The 23,910-nt window shown below is 37.1% G+C and overlaps 1 protein-coding gene across 2 annotated transcripts; it reads left to right on the plus strand.

The window, feature by feature from the left end:
* The first annotated feature begins 429 nt into the window (after nucleotides 1-429).
* ESCO2 (establishment of sister chromatid cohesion N-acetyltransferase 2) lies at nucleotides 430-23,382 on the plus strand. 2 transcript variants are annotated; one of them, XM_045535252.1, is made up of 11 exons: nucleotides 430-483; nucleotides 1,382-1,442; nucleotides 2,341-3,178; nucleotides 5,377-5,470; nucleotides 7,203-7,257; nucleotides 10,534-10,660; nucleotides 12,180-12,311; nucleotides 15,265-15,354; nucleotides 16,005-16,148; nucleotides 21,139-21,314; nucleotides 21,907-23,382. In XM_045535252.1, the coding sequence occupies exons 2-11, from the start codon at nucleotides 1,390-1,392 to the stop codon at nucleotides 22,037-22,039; spliced, it is 1,842 nt and encodes a 613-aa protein (XP_045391208.1). In that variant the 5' UTR covers nucleotides 430-483; nucleotides 1,382-1,389; the 3' UTR covers nucleotides 22,040-23,382. The 2 variants fall into 2 exon arrangements, with proteins under 2 accessions (XP_045391208.1, XP_045391209.1); XM_045535253.1 differs by lacking the exon at nucleotides 430-483 and adding an exon at nucleotides 572-754.
* Nucleotides 23,383-23,910: the final 528 nt, after the last annotated feature.

Here is a 23,910-nt window from a genome sequence, read left to right on the forward strand (position 1 = left end):
AAATAAAGTAGTGACATAGAAACCTAAAGTTATTAATAAAAAAAAGTGAAACTAACTACCAAATTTCAAATGTGAAAAAAAGTGCCTCGGGAATCTTGGAGAGGCTACTTTACAAAAACTTCTTATACCAAGTGACCCCAGAGTGTACGCGTTCAAGTGGGCCCAAAACTACAACTCCCAGAATGCATCTAAACGCGGCCCCGGGGACGGAGCCCGGCGTGACGGCAAGGGATTGTGAGAGGCGTGGTTTCCCTGAGAAGGGAGCTTTCCGCCTCCCAAGGGCGGGAGAATGGTGGAGACAACCTCTCCAAGTGGGCGGGGCAAGAGCTAGGGAGCCACCAATCACGGAGCCAGTTCCTGGAAGCGCTGAGCAGCGGCGAATCGCAACGCAGCGGCTGCCTCCTCGCTTGGCGCGCGTTAATTTGAATACGCTTCTCAGAGCGGCTGGTTCGGCTGAGGAGAGGTCGCCAGACTGAGGCGCAGGTAAAAGCTGGGGAAGGTCCAAGGTGGGGGTGGGAGGCCGAGGAGAACAGGTGACTCTGTGGAACACGGGGGTGACTGTCGACGGGAAAGAGCTTTTGCCGTGGGCTTGGCGCGGCGGCGGGCCCGAGACCGAGCCCCCGGCAGGTTCTCCGCCCTCGCCTGCACCGGGTTCCAGTCTTGCCGACGCCGGCGTTTTCTCGTCTTTTTGCCCGGGCAGGGTTGGGATTCGGGACGCCTCTCTCCTTTGGGTCTTCCCGTAAGCCGCAGCTTGGTATGGTTTCCCAGAGATCCTGGTCCTTCTGTTTGTCCACTTAGCTTTGAAGTCGCGCTTAGGTAATTTTGGGGGGAGGAACACACCTGACCCCGAGGAGGGCGAAGGGCACGAGCTGCCACCGAGCAGCGTGCTTTCCGCTCGAGGGTTAGCGAGCTCGCCGGGGTTTGCCTTCTGCTGCCCGAGGACGCCAGTGTTCACAATAAGGAAGCAAACGGCTTGCTCGGGGCTCCTCGGCTGGTAATTCCATTTTCTTGCTGGGCTCTGATGCAAAGTTAAAAATAGTCAAATTAACCAGGCTAATGAAAGGGGAAAGTGTGCTCTGAATTAGGGTAAAAACTGTCTCCTTTTTGGTAAGAGCATTTTCCAGCTTGAAACATAGATAGATACAATCCCTACTTTTATTTTCTGTTCTTACGTGCTTCTGTGGTGTAGTGTTTTCTCTTTTTAAATTCATGGTTTACATCTTTATCAAAGTAATTTGCTTTTTAAAAAATCATTTTCTTGGATCCTTATGGACCATCACCCATCTGACAGCTTTTCAGACTTTTAAGGTATCATTTTGATACAGTGATTCTTATACCCTTTGGATGAATTTGGTTATTATAATTGACCTACTGCTTTTAGGAATTAAGATGGCATCTTTTACTCCAAGGAAGAGGAAGCAGCATTCTTTGAACTGTGAAAGGTGAGTCTCATCGTATGCATAGAAACTCTTGAAAAAAGAAAAATCCAAGCCGGGGGCGATGTAATCCTAGCACTCTGGGAGGCCAAGGCGGGAGGATGGCTTGGGGTCGGGAGTTTGAGACCAGCCTGAGCAAAAGTGAGACCCCCCCCCCTCCACCCCTATAAAACAAACAAACAAACAAAAATATATATATATATAAAGAAAAATCCACCTCCCCATTTCCCTGTTCTTTTTCCTATTTTCTAGAATTTCCATTCTTCCATTAGCCTGCTCCCTGTGGCTATTGTAATATTCTGTATTCTAACTCTAGTCAGGAAATACAGTAAGTTTTTGAGTGAATTTAGTCCTTTTGGAGGGAATCAAAGAGCTGTTTTATATGGCTGGGAAGTATATCAAATATTCGATGATTTTTTTTCCTTTCTCTTATGTAATGTGATATTTTACATGGAGGTTTGCATGTAGTAGATGCCTGTCTGTAAGCAATCCTAGAAAGTCTATTCACAGATATAAATTACTCTATAGGAAAGGTCCCAAGGGGTCAGTTTTATTACAGAATTAATCATTATCGGGGATTTCTTGTAGCCACTTGAGCAAATTATATGGGCTGTAATTGTATATAGCCAAGATATAGATTTTAAAACACACACATATACATGTATATCAGAGGTTCTTTGTATACAATGTCTGTTTTCATAAACATTAATAGGATCTTACTTTGGAGTGATACTTGAATGTTTTATTTGATAAAGACATAATTCTACTTTTAAACTAATGTGTATGTATGTTTGGGGAGGGATGTATTGTTTTTAATATGACCTATAGGTAGAGTTTATTAGGTCATTTACATAAACTTTGAAGCAAAATAATGAACTTATCAATGGGCTGTTTCTTTTCATAGCCTGTTGTCAGATACTCCATCAAAGAAATCAATTTTGCACTTCTCTGAAAATCTATTTCCATCACCTAATAAGAAGCACATTTGTCAAAGTGATAAAAATGAAGAAAAGGTGCATTGCTCTCAACAAGGCCATTTCATCTTAAGTCCATTCAAAACAGCTGAAGAAGATAGATTGCCATCTGCAAATCAAGATTCACCATTTAAATCTGCTGTGTCCACTGTAGCCTTTTACAACAACAAAAATAAGTTGTACCTTAATCCACTGGAGAGAAAGCTAATAAAAGAGAGTAGATCCACTTGTGTAAAAACTAATAATGAAGATAAATCTTTTCCCGGTGTGACAGAAAAAATTCAGGGAAAAGCAATTTGCTCCAAGAAGAGGAAGAAAACACCACAGAAGAGTTTAACTGCTAAGTGTCAACCAAGTTACAAGCACATCAAGCCTATATCAAGGAATTCTAAAAATTCTAAGCAAAATCGAGTGCCCTATAAGCCAATTATGGAGAAAGAGAATAATTGTTATTCAGCTAAAAATAATCCTAATGCTCTTCGAGTTTTAAGCCAAAAAACAAAACCACAGGTTACACTCCAGGGTGGAGCAGCATTTTTTGTTAGTAGAAAAAAATCCTGTCTTAGAAAAATTTCTCAGGAAAATAAGCCATCACTGGGACTCACCCAAAAGAATAAATCAGTAGTGACTGAAGATTCTGATGTAGAGACTGTCAGTGAAAGAAAAACTTTTGAGACAAGGCAAATGCCAGAGTGCTTATTACTGGAAAGGAAATTGAACATTGAGCTACTGAGTGCAAGAAGTAAAAATGAAGACAAATCAGTAAAGGTAAAGAAAGCTAAATATATCACTTTAAAAACAGTTGGCTATATAACAAAACTTCAATATAAATAATGTGTATAATATGGTTGAACAAAATTTGATTTTCTTAACAGTCTGGAGGATTGCTTTTCTAAAGCCAAATAGAGTTTAGCCAGATACAAAGAATGTAGAGGCAGGGTGGAAAGATGAGATTTTTCTCCCTTTTTTGGCTTAAGGAAGCCTACTGACATTTTGTTGGCATTAAAGTGTACATTTCATTAAATTCCCTCATAAGTAAATTAAAGTCTGTCCAGAGAAAGTTAACCTTTATTTGGTAATCAGTAATTTTAGAAAGCAGAAATAACAAAATTAAGGTAGTATGTTTCCAGAGTGTAAGCATGTCATTTTTTGAATTTCTTTCAGCTTATTTAAAGTAGTAGATTATTCTAGAAACTTTGGAGTGCATAGAAACTATATATAGAAAATATCCTCTGTAATCCCACTACCTGGAGATGATCACTGTAAATATATAGAGTTTATTTTACGTACTATGTTTTCACAGTTCCCATTCTATGCGCTTTCATTTGGTCCTCATATTTAATACAGCTGACCTAGACTAGCGCTGTCTGATATGAGCCACATGTAATTTTATATTTGTCTACTGGCCACATTAATAAAAGTAAAATAATTTAACCCAATATATTTTAAATGTTACCATTTCAACGTAATCAATATAGAAAGTTATATTCTGTTTTCTTTTTTTGCACAAAGTCCTTGAAATCCGTTTATTTTATAGTTAATAGCGTATCTCAATCGGACTACCCATGTTTTAAGTTCTTATTAGCTACATGTGACTGGTGGCTACCATATTAGACTACAGTAGTCTAGAACTTACATTGTTGACTTCCTGTCTGTAAACTCAAAGAAAGGTTTTTTTTTTCCAAGTAGCTGGGGCTAGAAAACAGTTGAGGTATCAGGCCTTAAGAAAGGCCGTCTCTCAGATCAAGACTTCTGTGTCTGTGGTGGCTTATTTATACTCATCACTACGTTTGCAGCTGCAGAAATGACAGGTTCATATATCCAGCAATTCAAACCCTCTGTGGTCATTTCCCTCCTAATCCACCTTTCATCATTGTCCTTCCCACTGCTTTCTCTCAAACCCCAGTTCATACCTCTTGTAATCACCTAAATTTCAAACCTCAATGGCAAAGTTTCTAAATTGGTGGCCAGTGAACCAAATCCAGCTTATGGATGTTTTGCTTGGCCTATATAATTAAAAAATTTTAAAAATTCAAGGAAACAGATTTCCGATGTCTCAAAAAATTGAAAGGTTTGGCAAAGCAGAGCCTTCATTTCTACATGGCAATCTCTCACCTGAGTATTAGGCTGAATATCATACCATTTGACACTTACGCGCTCTTCATTTCCTTCCACTAAGTCAGTTTATATATGTATTTAGATCAATTTTGGTAATTTTACTTAACCTGCCCTTGTAGGCATTTAAGTTTATAGTCCCCAATGTTAATGTTTCTTCCTGTTTATCAAATATTGCCAAGTATATTATTAAATGAGACATGTTCTTGTTGGCTAAGCCATGACAGTCTAATTCTACTAATTGTATTCTGTTTCTACCAACAAAACACTCCTGTGTCTTTTTTCCTTTTTCTCTACACCGCAGTATAATTCCAAAATTAGTGGTTTCGTCAGGGAAATTTGTCAGGATTTTTTGTACTTTGCTTTTCCTATTTCCCTGCTCAAAAAGTAAGAACCTTTGTGGGAGAGGCCTTTCCAGTGACTCCAGAATGTTATTCTTTCTTTGGCTGCTCGCTTTTAAAGTTTATGACAAAAAGTTGTCCCCTTCCAGTTTGGTGGCTGCTGGGGAAAATTTTGCCATTCTTACTAATTTTTCTTGTTCATTTAATTGTTATGGAAGTGATGGTCTATAATCTTCATTCTGCCATCTTTATCATGGTATATAATACTTTTTTGACAGGATGACAAATTACAATATGTGTACTCCAGCTTTTAAAAGGTGATGTACATTTAATGAATAGAGGAAATTTTTTTAAAAAGAGACTGAAAATTGATTTAAAATCACATTATGAAATTTAATTCTTAATAAACTAAATATTTTGTCTTAGAAACAGATCTATTGGGGTTCATTCACTAAATAGAAAACAAATAAGAATTAGATTTTTTTTTTTAAACCTGTTCATTATTTTCAGGATTCGTCAGATGGAGTAGTTTCTTCAAGGGAATGTAAAGTAGATAAAAATAAGTCTTTTTCTTCAGAGGATTCTCTTGGTGAGAACAAGACAAGTAAGTGAAAACTCACATGAGTTTTGGCTACTTGTAATAATGCTTCATTATATGTGTCATATACAATAATAATTTCTGGGGTTTTTTTCTCAGTAGTGTGCCTGTCATTATCTTTGTGTTCATCTCTGTCACTTCTGTGGTAAAGCAAGTGCAGTACATTTTGAAAAGCAGAGACAAGGAGATTTTAGGTTAAAACTTCAGACAAAAACAAAATACTGGTGCTAATTCATCTATGTCCATGGCCAAATTAAGCTCTTATAAAATCATACCCACCCTATCTTTTACCCAAAATAAGAGGAGTTAAAACAATGTATGTCATATATATATATTTGTGATCAAAGCCTAATATATAAAGAGGTTAATTAGCATTTTACTTCCCAACCATATTCTTGGCAACCTCACCTCATTGGTTGGAAATAAGTTAAAAGTCTAGGAGTAGACATGTTGACTGTAGTGAGAAGCTGAGGCTCATAGGAAGGAAATAAAAAGTAAAGCTAAAAGCTTAATCTGGTATAATAACCGTTAGAGGATCTAATGCTATATAGAATAATTATTCATTATGATAATTCTGAGATGTAATGTTAATAACTAGTATATACTAAGGGCTGAATATGTAGCAAGCAGTGCTAAGTATTTAGTGTACATTATGTGTTTCCCATGGGTTGTACGCCTAGTACTGGTAGAACGTATAACAAAGATAATGGTTTCTATTTACCATTATAAATTTTTCTTTTAAAATAAATTTATTTCAGTATTTGTCTAAGTCAATTTAAAGAAAAATGTTTAGTAAATACAGATGGTACAAGAATATGGCAAAAGTCATGAAAGTAGTATATAAATGATTGAAGTTTATTACTTAATAACTGCAGTTTATCATTTAATTCTCCCAATTACCCTAAGAAATTGGTTTTGTTATGCCTATTTATAGATGAGGAAATGGACTTAGGTTAAGTATCTTACCCATACCAGATCAGACTCTCACCTGCCTTAGTCTTGTTTCTAGAAGATGAACTCTAATTACTTCTTAATGCAAAGTTAAAAGTTTGCATTTTTACTAAATAGCCCACTTTCAACTTATTATTTTTCTCAAAATAACTGCTATTTTAACTTTGGTCTTTTTTTTAATAAGCTTTTTATTTTGCCATAATTGTATTCTTACAGAAGAGTTATAGTACAGAGAATTGCTATATATCCCTTACCTTATTGCCTCCATTGTTAACAACTTACATTACCATAGCACCTTTGTCAAAACTAACAAACTAGACTTAATTTGGAGTCACCAAATAATTGGTTTTGGTATACTACTGTTAATTAAACACTAGACTTTATTTGGAGTTTTCCATTAATGTCGTCTTTCTGTTCTAGGATCCAATCCAGGGTACCACATTACATTTAGGTGTCGTGTCTCTTCAGGCTTCTCTGGTCTGTGACTTTTTTACTGTCTTTTCGTTGTTTCTGTGTTTTTCATGACCATGACATTCTTGAGTACTGGCCAGATACTCTGTAGAATGTTCCTGAATCTAGGTTTGTCTCATGTTTTTCGCATTATTAGACTGTGGTTATGGGATTTTGGAAAGAATGCCACAGAAGTGAAGTGCCCTTCTGATCACACGATATTGGGGGCACATAATAGCTACACATCATCACTAGTGATGTTAACCTTCATTAATTATGATTTAAAGCTTTGATTTTATATGGTAATACAAATTATTGTCATTTTTCCCCCTCCCAGTGTCTCCCGAGTCCATCTATCCCATCTTCAATGCGTCTTCAGTCAATACAAAAAGGTAATCGTTGTTTTTGTTTTAAAGTTCAAGGATTATTGGTTATATAGGTCCTCTGGGTCTTTTTTTCTTTCTTATGCTAATTTAGGGAACATTTTTTTCTTCCTTACTAAGGGGAATAGGAGAATAACATTGAGAATAGGAGATTAAATCAGTCCCTCTCACAGAAACTGCCTAAGAACTTAAGAGTTGAGAGATGAAAAAGATCTTTATAGGCTTGAATAACAATAATTACTAACATTATTTTATAGTACTTGGTCCATAATAAGTAGTTTGTGTCTAATATCTCACTTAATCCTTACAGCAACTCAGAAGGTAGATACTACTATTAATTTCATTTCAGCCTGGGAAAGTGTAGTGATTTAGCCACAATTGCAGAGCTATTAGGTGCTAGGGCCAGGACTAGAATTCATATCTGAATCAAAAGCCCATTAAGCTATATATTGCCCTCCGTGTGTGATGATATGTTAATAATAGCTAAAATTTAATAATCATTTATAACGTTATGATGTAGGTACCATTATTACCCTACATTATAGATGGGGAAACTGGCCAGAGGAGTAAGTAACTTACAGCAGCTTAATGTTGTCATAATTCTAGCTGCTGCCACTATCCTGTTCAAAGTTAAAGCCTGCAGTGGGGGGAGGTGTGGATGGGTAGAGAGCACAATAGATGACAGAGCTCTGAAAAAGAGGTTTCTTGTGGTCTGAACATCTTCCTAAGTACTTTTGATTCTTCTCTCCCCATTTGATGATAAATAACTTGAGGTATTAAGTAAGGAACTTCCTGGCTAAATTCTCTTAGAGTACCTCACCTTAAATTGACTCAGTGATTAGGTTGGTTGAGCAACTTTTCAAGGCCACGATCCCAGTTTTTCTCACCTTTGCCTTTTCTTACTTATATTGTCTTCTTTTGTGACTTGTTATTAAAGATGGAAGCTTAGTGTGTTTTGTGTTGCTATCATAGAATATCACAGACGGGGTAATTTATAATGGACAGAAATTTATTTGGCTTACAGTTCTGGAGGCTGGTAAGTCTGAGACCTAGCAGCCACATCTGGCGAGGGTCCTCTTGCTGCCTCATCCCATAGCAGAAGGACAGAGAATGGATACAAAAAAGCAAGAGAGCTTGCTTGCAGCTGCAAGGCTTTTAATAATTGACATTAATCCATTCGCTCTTATGAGCTAAACACCTCCCATTAGGCCCCACCTCCCAGCCCTGTTGCACTGGGGATTAAGTTTCCACACATGTACTGTGGGTGACATTCAAACCATAGCAGAAGCCTACCACAATTAGCTGATTAAAAATATATACTAGGCCGGGCGTGGTGGCTCACCCCTGTAATCCTAGCACTCTGAGAAGCCCAGGCAGGCGGATTGTTTGAGTTCAGGAGTTCAAGACTAGCCTGAGCAAGAGCGAGACCCCTCCTCTGCTAAAAACAGAAAGAAATTTAAAAATTATAAAAAATATATGTATATATACTAATTTCATCTAGCATAAAAAGATATTGGGACACTATTTATTATATGAAATTACTTTTTTTGTAGACTCCAAGACAGCAGATTTCAATTTCTTGTGGTTAAATCCATTACTTTTGCTTTAAGTAGATTATAGATTCTTGAGGTCCACACTCTCACATTTGTTTTTTGTATTCATTCATTTGACAGACATTTAGAGAGCATCTACTGTGTGCTATTGAACTATATCCTGAGTTTTAGAGATGTGAAGCTAAATAGCACATGATCCTGCTATCAAGGAGGTTATGGTTAGAGGATGACAGGCATTTAAACAAATGAGTATAAAAGTGTTAGAATTGTTAAAATGAAAGTAAAGAGATTGCTGTCATGCGTGCAGGGTCAGGGAGAGCTGAGTTACTTGGCAAAGGCTGCATAAATTGGAAGGGGTCAGTGACCTTGACAAGTGTTTTTCATACTGCCCGTAGCAGCCCATTAATAGTTCGTCAAACCAGTTTTAGGGTGTCATATCCAGAGTTTTTTTTTTTTAATGGAATAGTACATCTCATACAGTAAATGTATTTATTTAGTGAGACTTGGGCTTTAGTTATATATGTATACTAGTCTTGGTGTGAAATACATTTCTTACCGTAGGTTTGTCAAGTCATTTTGAAAGTCACTTTTTCAGACAAATGATAACAAGACAGCTTGACTTAGCTTAAAGCATTGTGTAGTTTTTTTTCTTTCTTTTTACTTGTCAAGTTTTTTTTCCCTACTGTCTTACCTTCTTACTTTTGACACTTAGTTTTTTCCTTGCCTGTTTACTCCTATTCTCTAGGGACTTCTCCTTTTCATTCCTGGAAAACCAAGGTCCTTTCATTATAAAGCAAGGGTTACAAACTGTGCCTCCAGAGCCAGCAGGCTGGGTAGAGACTAGGGCCACTTGGAGAACTGCATGCCGCATTTAAAAGAGCATGTGGTATTTCAAGCTCCAATTAGTTGATTTTTTGAAGGAATAGAGGTGTAGTGATCTTGTAGTATCTCTTGTAATGTTGGAATTACACATTTTTAAGTGAAATCTCTAGATTTTAAAATAGTGATAGCTAATCCAAAGTGTAAAACACCATGTGGGCCACCCAAAACATCTGCTAGCTGGATTTGGCCTGAAGGGCTCTAGTTTGAAACCTCTATAAGCCAATCCCAACATTCTTTCCTAATGGGAAAAGATTGTCTCAACTACATCTGTCCAGCCAAATATTTTTTTTTTATTTTTCCTTAAGAATTTTATAGTAGTGGGGTGCTGCTTTCTGTATGGGGAAAAGTGAATTTATTAGCCTCATAGCCCAAGTAAAAAGTTGTTGGATCATAATATACCGGTAACTCTGATTTTGTGTGGATCTGTGAGATTCAGTATTAGAATCTACTTATTTGCTGTAGGAAATTTTTTATAACTACATAGGTAAGTGTCCTAAGATTTGATAAAGCAAAAAAAGATCTTTTAAGGGTGAAGTAAACTTCCAAAGTGGTTCTACCTATGTGCATCTGATACTGTAGAGGAAAGTCCCTTGGATTAGAGTCAGAAGACCAGGATTTGACTTAACACTGCCGGTCACTAGTCACTTTACCTTGAGTAAATTACTGACCCTCTCTGAGTGGGCCTCAGGTTTCTCATTGTTCCCGTCTCTAATACTTCATCAAGTTATTGTCAGATAGAAAGCACTAAAAATCACAAGATGCTCTGTAAATGTTATACATATATCTGTTTTCATTGTAATTCCTCAAACATTTTAAAATTATTATATGATTATCAACTTTCTATTTCAAGATCTCTAGCTGAAGAACAGTCTTCTGTGGGATCCATCATATGTACTAACGTCTTGAAACAGACCAATACCCAGAAAAATACTAATGCCAGAGATACAAATAAAGAATCAAAAGACCAGCTCATCATTGTGAGTAAATTCGAAAGAAAGCTCTTCTTGTCATGGCTGTCACATAAAGAGCATGAAGTCAGACATTTTAACTTAGCATAGTTAACTTGGGTTTACTGATAATTCTGAATTTTATAAATGCCAGTTTTGTTGTACTGTCCACATTTAAAGCTAGTCAGTAGTCTTTTGAACTGATAATATTGGACAGTGCTAGTATTTTAGTAGAATGTGATAAATGAGTTGTCTCCAGGTAAAGATAATTACTGTTGATTGACAAAAGATTTGATGGGAATAGCTATACTGAGTTAGACCTGGGTTTGCCATACAATGGCCGTGGGCCAAACCTGATCCATGGCCTGTAAGCTAAAAGTGGTTTTTACAGTTTTAAAGGTTTGAAAAAGAGAAGAATATGTGACAAACCATGCGTGGCCTGCAAAATCAAAAAGATTTACTGTCCAGCCCTTTATGGAAAAAGTTCGTCAAGACCTGTGTTAGACAGTTGAGAAGCTGGTATTTTCAATGGTTGTAGATTGTGCCATTGAATATTCCTGACTTCCCTATATTCATGAATGTATCTGTGCTTTTCCTGGACTTTTATTATTCATTTTTTATAAGCTCTTGGGTCAAAGAATCTTAATATTCTTTAAAAATAAAGAACTTAATGTTCCTAACTGCTTAAGGAGAAAATACTGTATAATTAATACAGAAATCCTGGAATTTTTTGCCCTTCCTCTTTTTTTTTTTTTTTTTTTGTTTTTGTTTGTGTGGTTTTTTTTTTTTTTTTTTTCTTGAGGCAGAGTCTCTCTCTATTGCCCGGGCTAGAGGGCCATGGCGTCAGCCTAGCTCACAGCAACCTCAAACTCCTGGGCTTAAGCAATCCTCCTGCCTCAGCCTCCCGAGTAGCTGGGACTACAGGCATGCGCCACCATGTCCAGCTAATTTTTTCTATATATATATTTTTAGCTGTCCATATAATTCCTTTCTATTTTTAGTAGAGACAGGGTCTCGCTCTTGCTCACGCTGGTCTCGAACTCCTGAGCTCAAACAATCCGCCCGCCTCAGCCTCCTAGAGTGCTGGGATTACAGGTGTGAGCCACTGCACCCAGCCTGCCCTTCCTCTTTGAAATAAGATTTTTTTTTTTTCTTCAGATTTTCAGACATCTGAACACTGAGAGAAATAAGAGTATTTTAGGTCTTTGATATAAGAGCTTCATGGTTCATTCTAGCTATAATTTTCATGATTTAATCTTATTCCTTCTTAGAACTATGGGTGTAGTGAAGAATCTTAGTTTTTTTTTTATACTGTCCTTTCAAAGAAATAATTCTATCACTTTTATCAATTTATTGCATTTTTAGGTCTCTTCTCATTCTACTTTGTTTTGGGGAAGGGGAGAAGAGAGAGGAGGGTATAGTAACCACACTTTCATTTTGTCTTTCACTTGTGCCAACATAAAAGAAAAATAAGGAGAAATTTGAGTGAATAGTTAATTTAGAGCTATTTGCGATATATTTAGATTGGCTTCCCCTCTCCCCATTACAGGATGCAGGTCAGAAATATTTTGGGGCTACTATGTGTAAATCTTGTGGCATGATATATAATGCTTCCAGTGCTGAAGATGAAATGCAGCATGTTCAGCATCACCACAGATTTCTGGAAGGAATCAAATATGTGGTAAGTCAGAAGGTAATCGTTTCAATTTCTCCTAAAAGTAAAACTTCCTTAAAAGAGACTTTTTAAATTAAATACAAAAAGACCTATGCATCCATAATATTTCATTGTCTGCAGTTTTCTTGTGCTTAAAATTTGAGGCGGACACTACTAAAACTTTTAATGATGTTTCAAACTTACTATCCTAATATAAAAGAAGTGTTTTATAAATACCCTGCATTCTGAGCAGAGCTGAATAGTTAGGTACAAAACTCAAAGACTTGAAGAGATACCCTCTTTCCACTGTCATCTCTTCTTTATAGATGGCTTTAGAAAAAATAACCTTTCTTTGATTTTTCCAGGCTTTTTCTGAGAGGAGAGGTCCTACCTCTTTATCAAACAACTTTCAAGTCCAAACACAGCCTATGGTTGGCCTTATCTTTATGATTGTACTGGCTACTCAAATACATTCCTTTTTTCCTATTTTTATTGTCATAGTTCATGCCTTTATGGTATTTTTAGCTTGGTTTATTAAACCAGCTTCCTTATTGGGCCCCCACAGGGCTACCAGAATAACTACTTAAAACGTAAGTCTAGTTTGATTCTATATACTTTTAGAAAAGCTTGGCTGGGCGCAGTGGCTCATGCCTGTAATCCTAGCACTCTGGAAGGCCAAGGTGGGGGGATTGCTTGAGGTCAGGAGTTCGAGACCAGCCTGAGCAAGAGCAAGACCCCGTCTCTACTAAAAATAGAAAGAAACTAGCTGGATGACTAAAAATATATACAGAAAAAGTTAGCTGGGCATGGTGGCACATGCCTGTAGTCCTAGCTACTCGGGAGACTTAGGCAGGAGGATTGCTTGAGCCCAGCGGTTTGAGGTTGCTGTGAGCTGGACTGATGCCATGGCACTCTAGCCCGGGCAACAGAGTGAGAATCTGTCTCAAAAAAAAAAATAGAAAAACTCCTGGCAGCAGTTAGGTGCTCCTTAATCTGGCCTCAACCTTCTCTATATATGTGTATATAATATATATATGAGAGAAAATGTATGTGTATAGTTTAAATTTTTGCCCTCTCTGATCTGTTTTCTGTACTTCAGCCAGGGAGTTCTTTCTAAGATATAAGTACAGTTCTGATGTTTTCTGCTTCAAATTTGACAGCTTCTCTCATTGCACTGGGAATAAAACCCAAACTCCATGCCAGCTGAGCCCTTCATTACCTGGCCCCTGCCTACCTCGTCACATGGCACGTTCCCCCTTGAGCTCTAAGATCTGGCCTCTGGAACAAATCAAATTCTTCTGATGAAGCCTGTCTATACCATATTGGGTTGCTTTCTTTCACATGTGTCAAAATTTATAAGGTGCAAAAGTGTATCCAGTGAAAATTCTCTCTCCCTGCCCCTTTCAGTTAGCAGTTCCACTATCCACAGGCATTCAGCATTAACAGTTTCATATGTCTTCCCGAGATATTGTCTGAATATACAAATACCATTACATTAACTAATTTGTGACCACTGGGTTTCAGGAACATCATTCTCAAACCCAAGATTAATAAAAAGTTTTTCCTATATATATATATATTTTTTTTTAATTTCAGAATATTACTGGGATACAGACGTTTTGGCTACATGTATTGCTTTTGTACAGTTTGAGTCAATGTTATAAGTGTGCCCATCACCCAGATAGTGTGCATTGTACCTGTTAGGTGTGAATTTACCCAACCCCTCCCTCTTCCCATTTCCTATATTTTTGAAAATATTTTTATAGCTATAAATTTTATATTTAGATCTTTAATCCATTGGAAATATTTTAAGACATAGCATTAGAGTTGGATCTTAACTTTGTACTTTTCCTAAAGGGTTGCCAAGTGTGCCAACATTACTGTTTGACTAGTTCATGTTCCACATTGATTATCAATGTCACCTTTAATGTATTCTAAATTCCCGCATACAAATGAGTCTGTTAGTGAACATCGTTCTGCATCATTAGTCTGTCTGTTTCTGTGCCAGTACCATACTCTTAAATGTAGCTTCATACTCTGGATATCTAGTCAAGTAAGTCTCCTTTCATCTTTTTCTTTAAAAATGTCTTGACTTTTTCTACACATTACTCTTCCACATAAACTGTAAAATGAGCCTATCATTAAGTTCCCCAAAATAAAAAACCTATTGGAATTTTGATTGAAATTGTAGTCAAACTGTGTCTTTTTCTCTAGGGTAAAAAAAATTCTATTTTTCATAGTCTTCCAGATCAGGAACTTGGTATAATTCTGTTGATTCATTTCTTTTATATCCTTCAGGAAAGTTTTATAGTTTTCTTCAGTGGATCTTATTAAATTTATTCCAGATATTTCAGTCTCATTTCTTCCAGTCATTCAGTCAATCACATCAGACTTTTTGCCATTCTCTGCACCTTTGCTTATTCAGTTAGTTACCTTAGCCTGGAGTGACCACCTTCCCCATTATGTTCATTGAAATTTTACCAAGCTTTTTAAAACCCTTGTCAAATGTCATACTACTACAACATGGTGCAGTTAAGCACTGGGTCCACATGCCAAAGCACTGTGCTAGGGACTGAGATTAAAGTGGTTAGTAAGACAATGAGCCTGTCTGCCATAGTCTTGTCAAGCATAAGGGACAGAAGTCTAAGGACTCCTACTAAGCCTTTCGTTGGAGTTCTGCTTAGCCTCCTACCCTACCCCTGATAATTCAGTATTTCTTTCTGTGTTTCTATGAAGGGCTCTTGTTTTATTTTGTTTTATACTAGATTATATACATGTCTCCAAATAGGGTGTCAGCCCATTGAGGACAGGCACTTTGTTTTAGGCATCTTTTGTTTCCTTTCTCACCTTACTTTTAGTTGACTTGATCCTCTTTTTTATATCATTTGTGTTTAGCCTTTTGTCTTCTCCAGACCAAATGATTTAATGTTGTTTTCCTCTTCACAAATTAATCTGTGACCCTTTTTTTCCCCTTTGACAGGGGTGGAAGAAAGAACGAGTAGTAGCAGAGTTTTGGGACGGGAAAATCGTGTTGGTCCTGCCACGTGATCCAAGTTACGCTCTCAGAAAGGTATGTAACATTATCTTTTTAATCTTTGTTCTTCCCCCACGCCCAAGAAATCAAGCTTTGTTAAAGTGTAAACTGCCTTTGCTGACATAATCTGCTTGGGTACATGCCTAAGGATGACTTTCGTAGTTTATACAAAACTAAATTTAGAATTACAAGACAAAGGAGTATCTGCTGGAGATTAAAGAAAGCCGATAATGCTGCACAGTTTATCTTTTACCTTCTTTCACTTGTGAAAGATGAACTAAGCTTTTTAGTGTTGAGAAATTAATGGCCCTGGGGTCTCTTTCTTATGTTGGTGTTTCCTGTGTTTCTTGGGTTGGTTGTTTAGTCAGCATAAACAGTGAATCAAATGTAAACAAATCTGTTTTGGTACTCCTACTCCTTACCCCTCCCAGGTGTCTGAATTTCATTCTGGTGAAAATGTTTTGTTTTGTTTTTTTAAATGATCTTTAAAATAGGTTTTTAGACTCCTGTTTCAAAAGTAGTAGATACATGCATCAATAGTGAAATAATTTGGGGGGTGTATAAATTTAGGGAATTAGAAGTAAAAGGCTAAAATGGTAGTAATCATACATTTTGTGTATATAAATGTATAGTTTCCACTGTACTTTTAAAAACAAATTCACCTTTTTTTGTTTTAACATCGTTAGGTAGAAGATGTCCAAGAACTTGTTGATAATGAATTGGGCTTCCAGCAAGTTGTTTCCCAGTGTCCAAACAAAACCAAAACTTTTCTCTTTATATCTGATGAAAAGAGAGTAGTTGGATGTTTAATTGCAGAGCCCATCAAACAGGTATGGTATATGTCTTTTAAATTATTGGTATAATTTGTGATCAGAATAAAGAGAAAAGTTGGGAGGACTGTCAATAAGCATTTAAGATCGCTACTATTAATGACTTTTTCCTACTAAAATACCCTTGACCATATGGATAATAGAAGTCGTTTATTTCTATTAACATTTGGACATTCTGCCTTATATAAGCAGGATAAGTAAGCTGGTCTTATGTTCACACAGTCTTTTCCATTGTATAGTGACTTTAAATAAGCAAATCTATAGAACCAAGTTATTAAACCTGTAACTTAGTAATAGTTAATATGTATGACAAAATAATTACTTATCCCTTAATGAGAATCTAATTTTGCTCCTAATTAGCAATGTTCTAGAAGATGTTATGGTCTCCCCTGGTATTAGGAGTTGGGGAGAAATGCAGTGGGTTTGTATTATTGGCAGTAAAAGTGATCAATTTGGCCTTTTCCTTATTTTTCCCCCCTCAGCTCTATTAAGGTATAACTGACAAATGAAAATTGTATCTATTTACAGTGTATAATGAGATGTTTTCTAATATGTATACATTGTAAAATGACTAACTGAAGTTGATGTCCTTTATTGCACATACTTACCAATTTTTTGTGATGAGAACATTTAAGAGCTACTGTCTTAGCAGTTTTCAGATACACATTAACTATTGTCACCATACTGTACAATAGATCTCCAGAACTTAATTCATCCTAATTGAAATTTTGTACCCTTTTGTCAACATTTTCCCGTTTCCCCCATCACCCACCCCAGCCTCCAGCAACCATGATTCTCCCCTCTGTTTCTGTGAGTTCAACTTCTTTAGATTCCACATATAAGTGAGATCATGCAATATTTGTCTTTTTTTCTGGATGATTTCACTTAGCTTAATGTTCTCCAGGTTCATTCGTGTTGTTGCCAGTGACAGGATTCCTTCTTTTTTAAGGCTGAATAATATTCCATGTGTATATATACCACATTTTCTTTATTCATTCATCCATTGGTGGATACTTAGGTTGATTAATGTTTTAACTGTTGTGCTGCAATGAACACAGTAGTACCTAAATTTCTTCAACATACTGATTTCTGTTCCTTTGGATATATACTCAGAAGTAGGATTGCTGAATTATGTGGTAGTTCTATTTTTGTAATAATCATTATAACAAGTGTGAAGTGATACCTCCTTATGGTTTTAATTTGCATTTCTCTGATTTGTGTTGATAAGCATTTTTTCATATACCTGTTTCTCATTTCTGTGTCTTTTTAGAAATGTCTATTCAGGTTCTTTGCCCACTTTTTAATTGGGTTTTCTCACTATTAAGTTTGAGTTCCTTATATATTTTGGATATTACCCCTCCTCACATTTGCAAATATTTTCTCTCAATTGGTAAGTTATTTTTTCCACTGTTGTTTCCTTTCCTAGGCAGAAGCTTTGTAGTTTGATGTAGTCCCATTTGTCTATTTTTGCTTTTTTTGGCTGTGCTTATGGGGTCATATCCAAAAAATCAGAAATCATTGCCCATTGTCAAGAATACTACTGTTTTCTCCTAGGAGTTTTACAGTTTCAGGTCTTAAATTTAAGTCTGTAATTCATTTTGTGTTAATTTTTCTATTTGGTGTGAGATAAGGGTCCAATTTCATTCCTCTGTATGTGGGTGTCCATTTTTCCCAGCACCATTTATTGATGAGATGCTTCTTTCCCCATTGTTTGTTCTTGGCATCTTTGTCAAAGATCAATTGAGCATATATGGCTGGGATTATTCTCTCTATTGTGTTCCGTTGCTCGATGCGTCTGTTTTTGTGCCTGTATCGTGCTGTTTTGATTACTGTACCTCTGTAGTATATTTTGAAATCGGGGAGTATGATGCCTCCAGCTTTGGGGTTTTGTTTTGGTTTTGTTTTTTTTTTTTTTTTTTCTCTCTAGATTGGTTTGGCTATTTGGAGCCTTTTATGGTTCCATAGGCATTTTAGGTGGTTTATTATTGTTATTGCTATCTATTTCTACTCTTCAGAACTGTTAATGTTTCTTTTATACATTTAGGTACTCCGAAGTTGGAGCATCTATATTTACAATTATTTTACCCTCTTAATGAATTGACCCCTTTATCATTATGTAATGACTTCTTTGTCTCTTCTGGTGGTTTTTGACTTAAAATCTGTTTTGTCTGATAAATGTAGGTACCCCTGGAGTATGTCTTTCCCACCATTCACTTTCAAGTCTATGTGTGTCCTTAAAGCCAAAATGAGTCTTCATAGGCAACATAGAGTTGGATCTTCTTTTTTTTAACCCATTCTGCCACTCTGTGTCTTCTAATTGGCAAATGTAGTCCATGTACATTTAAAGTAATTGTTGATATGTAAGGATTTACTGTTGCCATTCTGTTGGTTGTTTTGTAGATTCTTTGTTCCTTTCTTCCTCTCCTGTTGTCTTCCTTTGTGGTTTGATGATTTTCTATAGCGGTATGCTTTGATTCCTCTTTATCTTTCATGTATCTACTATAAGTTTCTGCTTTGTGGCTAGCATGAGGCTTACATAAAACATCCTATAGTTGTACTAGTCTATCATAAGCTGTTAACAACTTAATTTCTGTTACCTACGAAAGCTTTGTATACTTTTACTCCCACTGGCCATTTTATGTTTTTGATTTTACAGTTTATATCTTTTTGGATTCTGTATCCATTTACAAGGCCTTTTCCTTCTTTGATCTTAAAGAAGTAGACTGTTTATGTAGTGATAATGGGCATATGTAGCCGTATAACTCATATGTCTTCTACCCACTCTCAAATCAGAAACAGTTTTCTTGATGGTAGTTAAAAATTAAATACGCACCTATCAGAACAGGTACAATAGACCAGGCACAGTGGCTAAGGCCTGTAATCCCAGCACTTTGGGAAGTGAGAGGATTGCTTGAGGCCAGAAGTTCAAGACCAGCCTGGGCAACATATTGAGACCCACTCTGTACAAAAAAATAAAAAAAATTTAGCCGGGTATAGTGGCGCATGCCTGTAGCCCCAGCTACACGGGAGGCTCACTTGAGCCCAGGGGTTTGAGGTTGTAGTGAGCTGTAATCTTGCCACTGCACTCCAGCCTGGGCAACAGAGAGAAACTGTGTCTACTGGGGCGGGGGTGGGGGGAAGTACATTAAGAAATAGAGAAAATACCAAAAGGTGGCGAAGATTCAGGGAGACTAGATCTCTCACACATTGCTGGTAAGAATGTAAAATGTTACATCCACTCTGGAAAAAGTTTGGCATTTTCTTAGGAAACTAAACATACATTTACTATATGACCCAGCAGTCATAGTCCTGGGCATTTAACCTAGAGAAATAAAAACTGATGTCCACACAGAAACCTGTACCAGAATGTTTATATAGCAGGTTTATTTGTTATAGCCAAAACCTGGCAACAACTGAAGTGTTCTTAATAGGTGAATGGTTAAACAAAGTGATACATCCATGTGGTGGAATATTACCAATAAAAAGGAACAAATGATTGATATATTACACATAACAATTTGGATAGATCTCAAGGGCATTATGCTGAGAAGGTCACATGCTATATGGTTCCATGTATATAACATTCTCATTATAGTGACAGAGAGCAAATTAATGATTGCCAGAGGCTGGGGATGGTGGAGAGGGGGAAGTGGGGATGCCTATAAAGAGCCAAGAGGAAGATCTTTGTGGTGATGCAGTAGCTCTGTACCTTTTTTTTGAGACAGAGTCTCACTCTGTTGCCTGGGCTAGAGTGCCGTGGCATCAGCCAGGCTCACAGCAACCTCAAACTCCTGGGCTTAAGCGATCCTCCTGCCTCAGCCTCCCGAGTAGCTGGGACTATAGGCATGTGCCACCATGCCCGGCTAATTTTTTCTATATGTATTTTTAGTTGGCCAGCTAGTTCCTTTCTATTTTTAGTAGAGATGGGGTTTCGCTCTTGCTCAGGCTGGTCTCGAACTCCTGACCTTGAGTGATCCTCCCACCTCAGCCTCCCAGAGTGCTAGGATTACAAGGGTGAGCCACCGCGCCCAGGCAGTGGCTCTGTATCTTGATTGTGGTGGTAGGTAAACGAATACACCGGTATGATGAAATGTCATGGAACCTTACACATCATACCAATAGTAATTTCTTGGTTTGGGTATTGTACTATAGTATGAGAAGTAACCATTGAGCAAAACTGGGTGAAGAATACATGGGTGCTCTGTACTGTTTTTTCAACTTCTTAGGAATCTATAATTAATTCAGAATTTTTTAAAAGCTAAATACCAACCAAATTTCATGGTTCATATATATAAACCTTCTATAGTGTTGTTAGTTTTTTTAGGTTATCGTGTATAAATCTAGGATGAAGATAATGGGAGAAGTTTATGTCCTTTATTAAAAGTAAGGTTTTTAAATTAAAGGGGGAAGTTTCATAATGGTATGGAATATACGAGAATGTGGGAATATCTCAACACTACTAGTTTTTTTAAGCACGGTGTGATTATAAATGGATAAGAATTTAAGAAATATAAAAGAACGTGGCCCGGCAAGGTGGCTTACGCCTGTAATCCTAGCACTCTGGGAGGCTGAGGCGGGAGGATCGCTCGAGGTCAGGAGTTCAAGACCAGCATGAGCAAGAGCGAGACCCTGTCTCTACTAAAAATAGAAAGAAATTAGCTGGACAACTAAAAATATATATAGAAAATATTAGCCAGGCATGGTGGCGCATGCCTACAGTCCCAGCTACTCAGGAGGCTGAGGCAGGAGGATTGCTTGAGCCCAGGAGTTTGAGGTTGCTGTGAGCTAGGCTGACGCCATGGCACTCACTCTAGCCTGGGCAACAAAGTGAGACTCTGTCTCAAAAACAAAAAAGAATGTTTAACAGTTTTGGTGGAGATGTAAATTTAATTTTAGATACTTAAGTTTTGTATAAGGGAAATTTTCTTTTAAAAGAACTGGGAACTCAATCCGTGTTGTTAGCTAAAGATGCTTCTATATATCATTTCAGGCCTTTCGTGTCCTATCTGAACCAACTGGCCCAGAATCCCTAAGCTCTAAAGAATGTCCTAGGGCTTGGCAATGTTCAAATGTACCAGAACCTGCAATCTGTGGGATAAGCAGAATCTGGGTTTTCAGATTGAAGAGAAGAAAGCGCATTGCTAGACGACTAGTGGATACTCTCAGGTAAGAAAATAAAATGAGGATTCACGGCAGCTATGGGTGCTGTTGGCAGTGGTCTAGGGAGGAAAAAGGTGACACACTGGGTAATGGCCCAGACTCATGCAGTGCTGTGGAGCAGAGGTTGTTCACAGTATAAACAGGAAACCAGCAATGAGGACCTGCTATTCGAATGGAATATCATTATAAGGAGCCTGTTAAGAAATGTATCTCAGCCGGGTGTGTTGGCTCACGCCTGTAATGCTAGCACTCTAGAAGGCCGAAGCGGGAGCATCACTCGAGGTCAGGAGTTCAGGATGACCCTAAGCAAGAGCAAGACCCCGTCTCTACTAAAAAAAAAAATAGAAAGAAATTATCTGGGCAGCTAAAAATATATATATAGAAAAAACATTAGCCGGGCATGGTGGCACATGCCTGTAGTCGCAGCTACTCAGGAGGCTGAGGCAGGAGAATCCCTTGAGCCCAGGAGTTTGAAGTTGCAGTGAGCTATGATGACGCCACTGCACTCTAGCCCCAGTGACAAAGTAGAGACTCTGCAAAAAAAAAAAAAAATTAGAATGAAAATTCTATTGTTAAATCATCTTTTCTTCTTTTTTAGGAATTGCTTCATGTTTGGCTGTTTTCTCAGCACTGATGAAATAGCATTCTCTGACCCAACACCAGATGGCAAGTTATTTGCAACCAAGTACTGCAACACCCCTAATTTCCTGGTATACAATTTTAATAGTTAAAGCCGATTTCAAATATAAAACAGTTACTGTGTGGATAAGTTCAGAAATTATGTAGGGATTCAAAGAAAAGGAAATTTTTTGGGTGATGTATTGATTAGCACTATGGATCTTTAATTATGAAACTTTGTAGCTGTAACAGAAAAATTACTTGACTCCTGTGTAAGAGTTTTGACAAAGCAAGGTGTTCTCTACAGAAATGTGACCTGGTCTTCTGGTTTTTTTAGGCTTTTTGTTTTTTGTTTTTTTTTTTAATTTAAACAGGTTTATTTTGAGCTTGAATGTGTGTGACCAGCCTGGAGCACATCGCCTCAAGAGATCTTGAGAAAGTGTACCCCAGCCTGGTCTTTTATAAAGCACACCTTTAGACCAGGATTATCTCATGCCACATCAGAAGCCAAGAGGCAAATTTAAACCCAGGCAAAAAAATTTCCATGCTTAAGTTTTAAAGGTAATTCCTGAATTCTATATACAAAGTTCTCGCTTTATAGGTCCTTCTGTACAGCAGCTCAGTCTGAATATATTTAGAAAGTATTTTGAGTTTCTTATTTGTAACAAGAAAAAATGGTAAGTAAGACATCCCATATCCACTTAGGCAGAGCAGAATTCCATGGCTTAATGTTTTAATCTTTGAAAATTAAATATGCAACTGTCATCAAATTTAATTAAAATTATAATTAACTACATATTATCATTTCATTGATTTTTGTTGCGTGAAAATACTGATAGTGCTACTTTAGGAATTTGTTACTAGGAATTGATGTCATTAACAAAATGGATGCCTAATTTGTTTGGTTTCGTTTTTGTATTTTTTTGCTTGTTTAAAATGCACCTTCTTATTCTGAGACATCTGGCAAAAAATCTTTGCAAAATGTGTGGTCACAGAATCAGGGTTAGTAAATATATCTAGGCTGGTGGAGCAGAGAACATAGATGACATTATGTAACTACACCTAAATGTGTACAGATTTTTCTAGTATAATTCTTTCATGCTTACTTTGTAAAGCAAAAAAAACATTATTCAGATTGTTTTGATTCTAAAAAATCATTTACTGTCTGGCAATAAGACTCTAGGTGAGTAGCTTTCCAGGTTGTCACTCTGTGTAGAATTGCTCATCTGCAATCTTTTTGCCTGTAAGTTAACATGGTTCCAAAATTCAAAAGCCTGGGTTCCAAAAGGAATGTAGAAGTGTTAAAATGTGTGTAATAATGCAAACATCTTAATACTATTTTCTGCACTGCTGTTCTTTAAAAGTCTTTAAAAATTTTATTTAAAAATGTTTACTACCTATTTTGTTTGCTCAGTGCTGTTGTGATGAATCAATTAAAATTCTTTTAAGTACTCTGTCTAGTCTCAAATAATCTGATTTTCTTTTTAAATTATTTATTATCAAAATACTATGTGCTCTATGTGAAAAAAAAAATTCAGATGATACAGAAGTGGAGATTACTAAAAGAAGTTCACCATAATCCTATTTTGGGTTTAGTGTATATTACTTCAGATTAATTAAATATATATGCAGGTTTTTTTGTTGCTGTTTTGTTTTTTAGTTGGCCTGCTAATTTCTTTTTTTTTTCTTGAGACAGAATCTCGCTGTGTTGCCTGGGCTAGAGTGCCATGGTGTCAGCCTAGCTCACAGCAACCTCAAACTCCTGGGCTTAAGCGATCCTACTGCCTCAGCCTCCCGAGTAGCTGGGACTACAGGCATGTGCCACCATGCCCAGCTAATTTTTTCTATATATATTTTTAGTTGTCCTGCTAGTTTCTTTCTATTTTTAGTAGAAACGGGGTCTCGCTGTTGCTCAGGTTGGTCTCAAACTCCTGACCTTGAGCGATCCTCCCGCCTCAGCCTCCCAGAGTGCTAGGATTACAGG

The sequence above is a fragment of the Lemur catta genome, chromosome 22 (genome assembly GCF_020740605.2).
Source record: "Lemur catta isolate mLemCat1 chromosome 22, mLemCat1.pri, whole genome shotgun sequence".
In the NCBI taxonomy this organism is placed as follows: domain Eukaryota; kingdom Metazoa; phylum Chordata; class Mammalia; order Primates; family Lemuridae; genus Lemur; species Lemur catta.

Bases quoted from the DNA above. Each gene is read 5' to 3' on its own strand.
- ESCO2 (XM_045535252.1), top strand. From the start codon at position 1,390: ATGGCATCTTTTACTCCAAGGAAGAGGAAGCAGCATTCTTTGAACTGT. The intron at 5,471-7,202 runs GTAAGTGAAAAC...TCCCCCTCCCAG, and splicing joins TCTTGGTGAGAACAAGACAA to TGTCTCCCGAGTCCATCTAT. The intron at 15,355-16,004 runs GTATGTAACATT...TAACATCGTTAG, and splicing joins CAAGTTACGCTCTCAGAAAG to GTAGAAGATGTCCAAGAACT.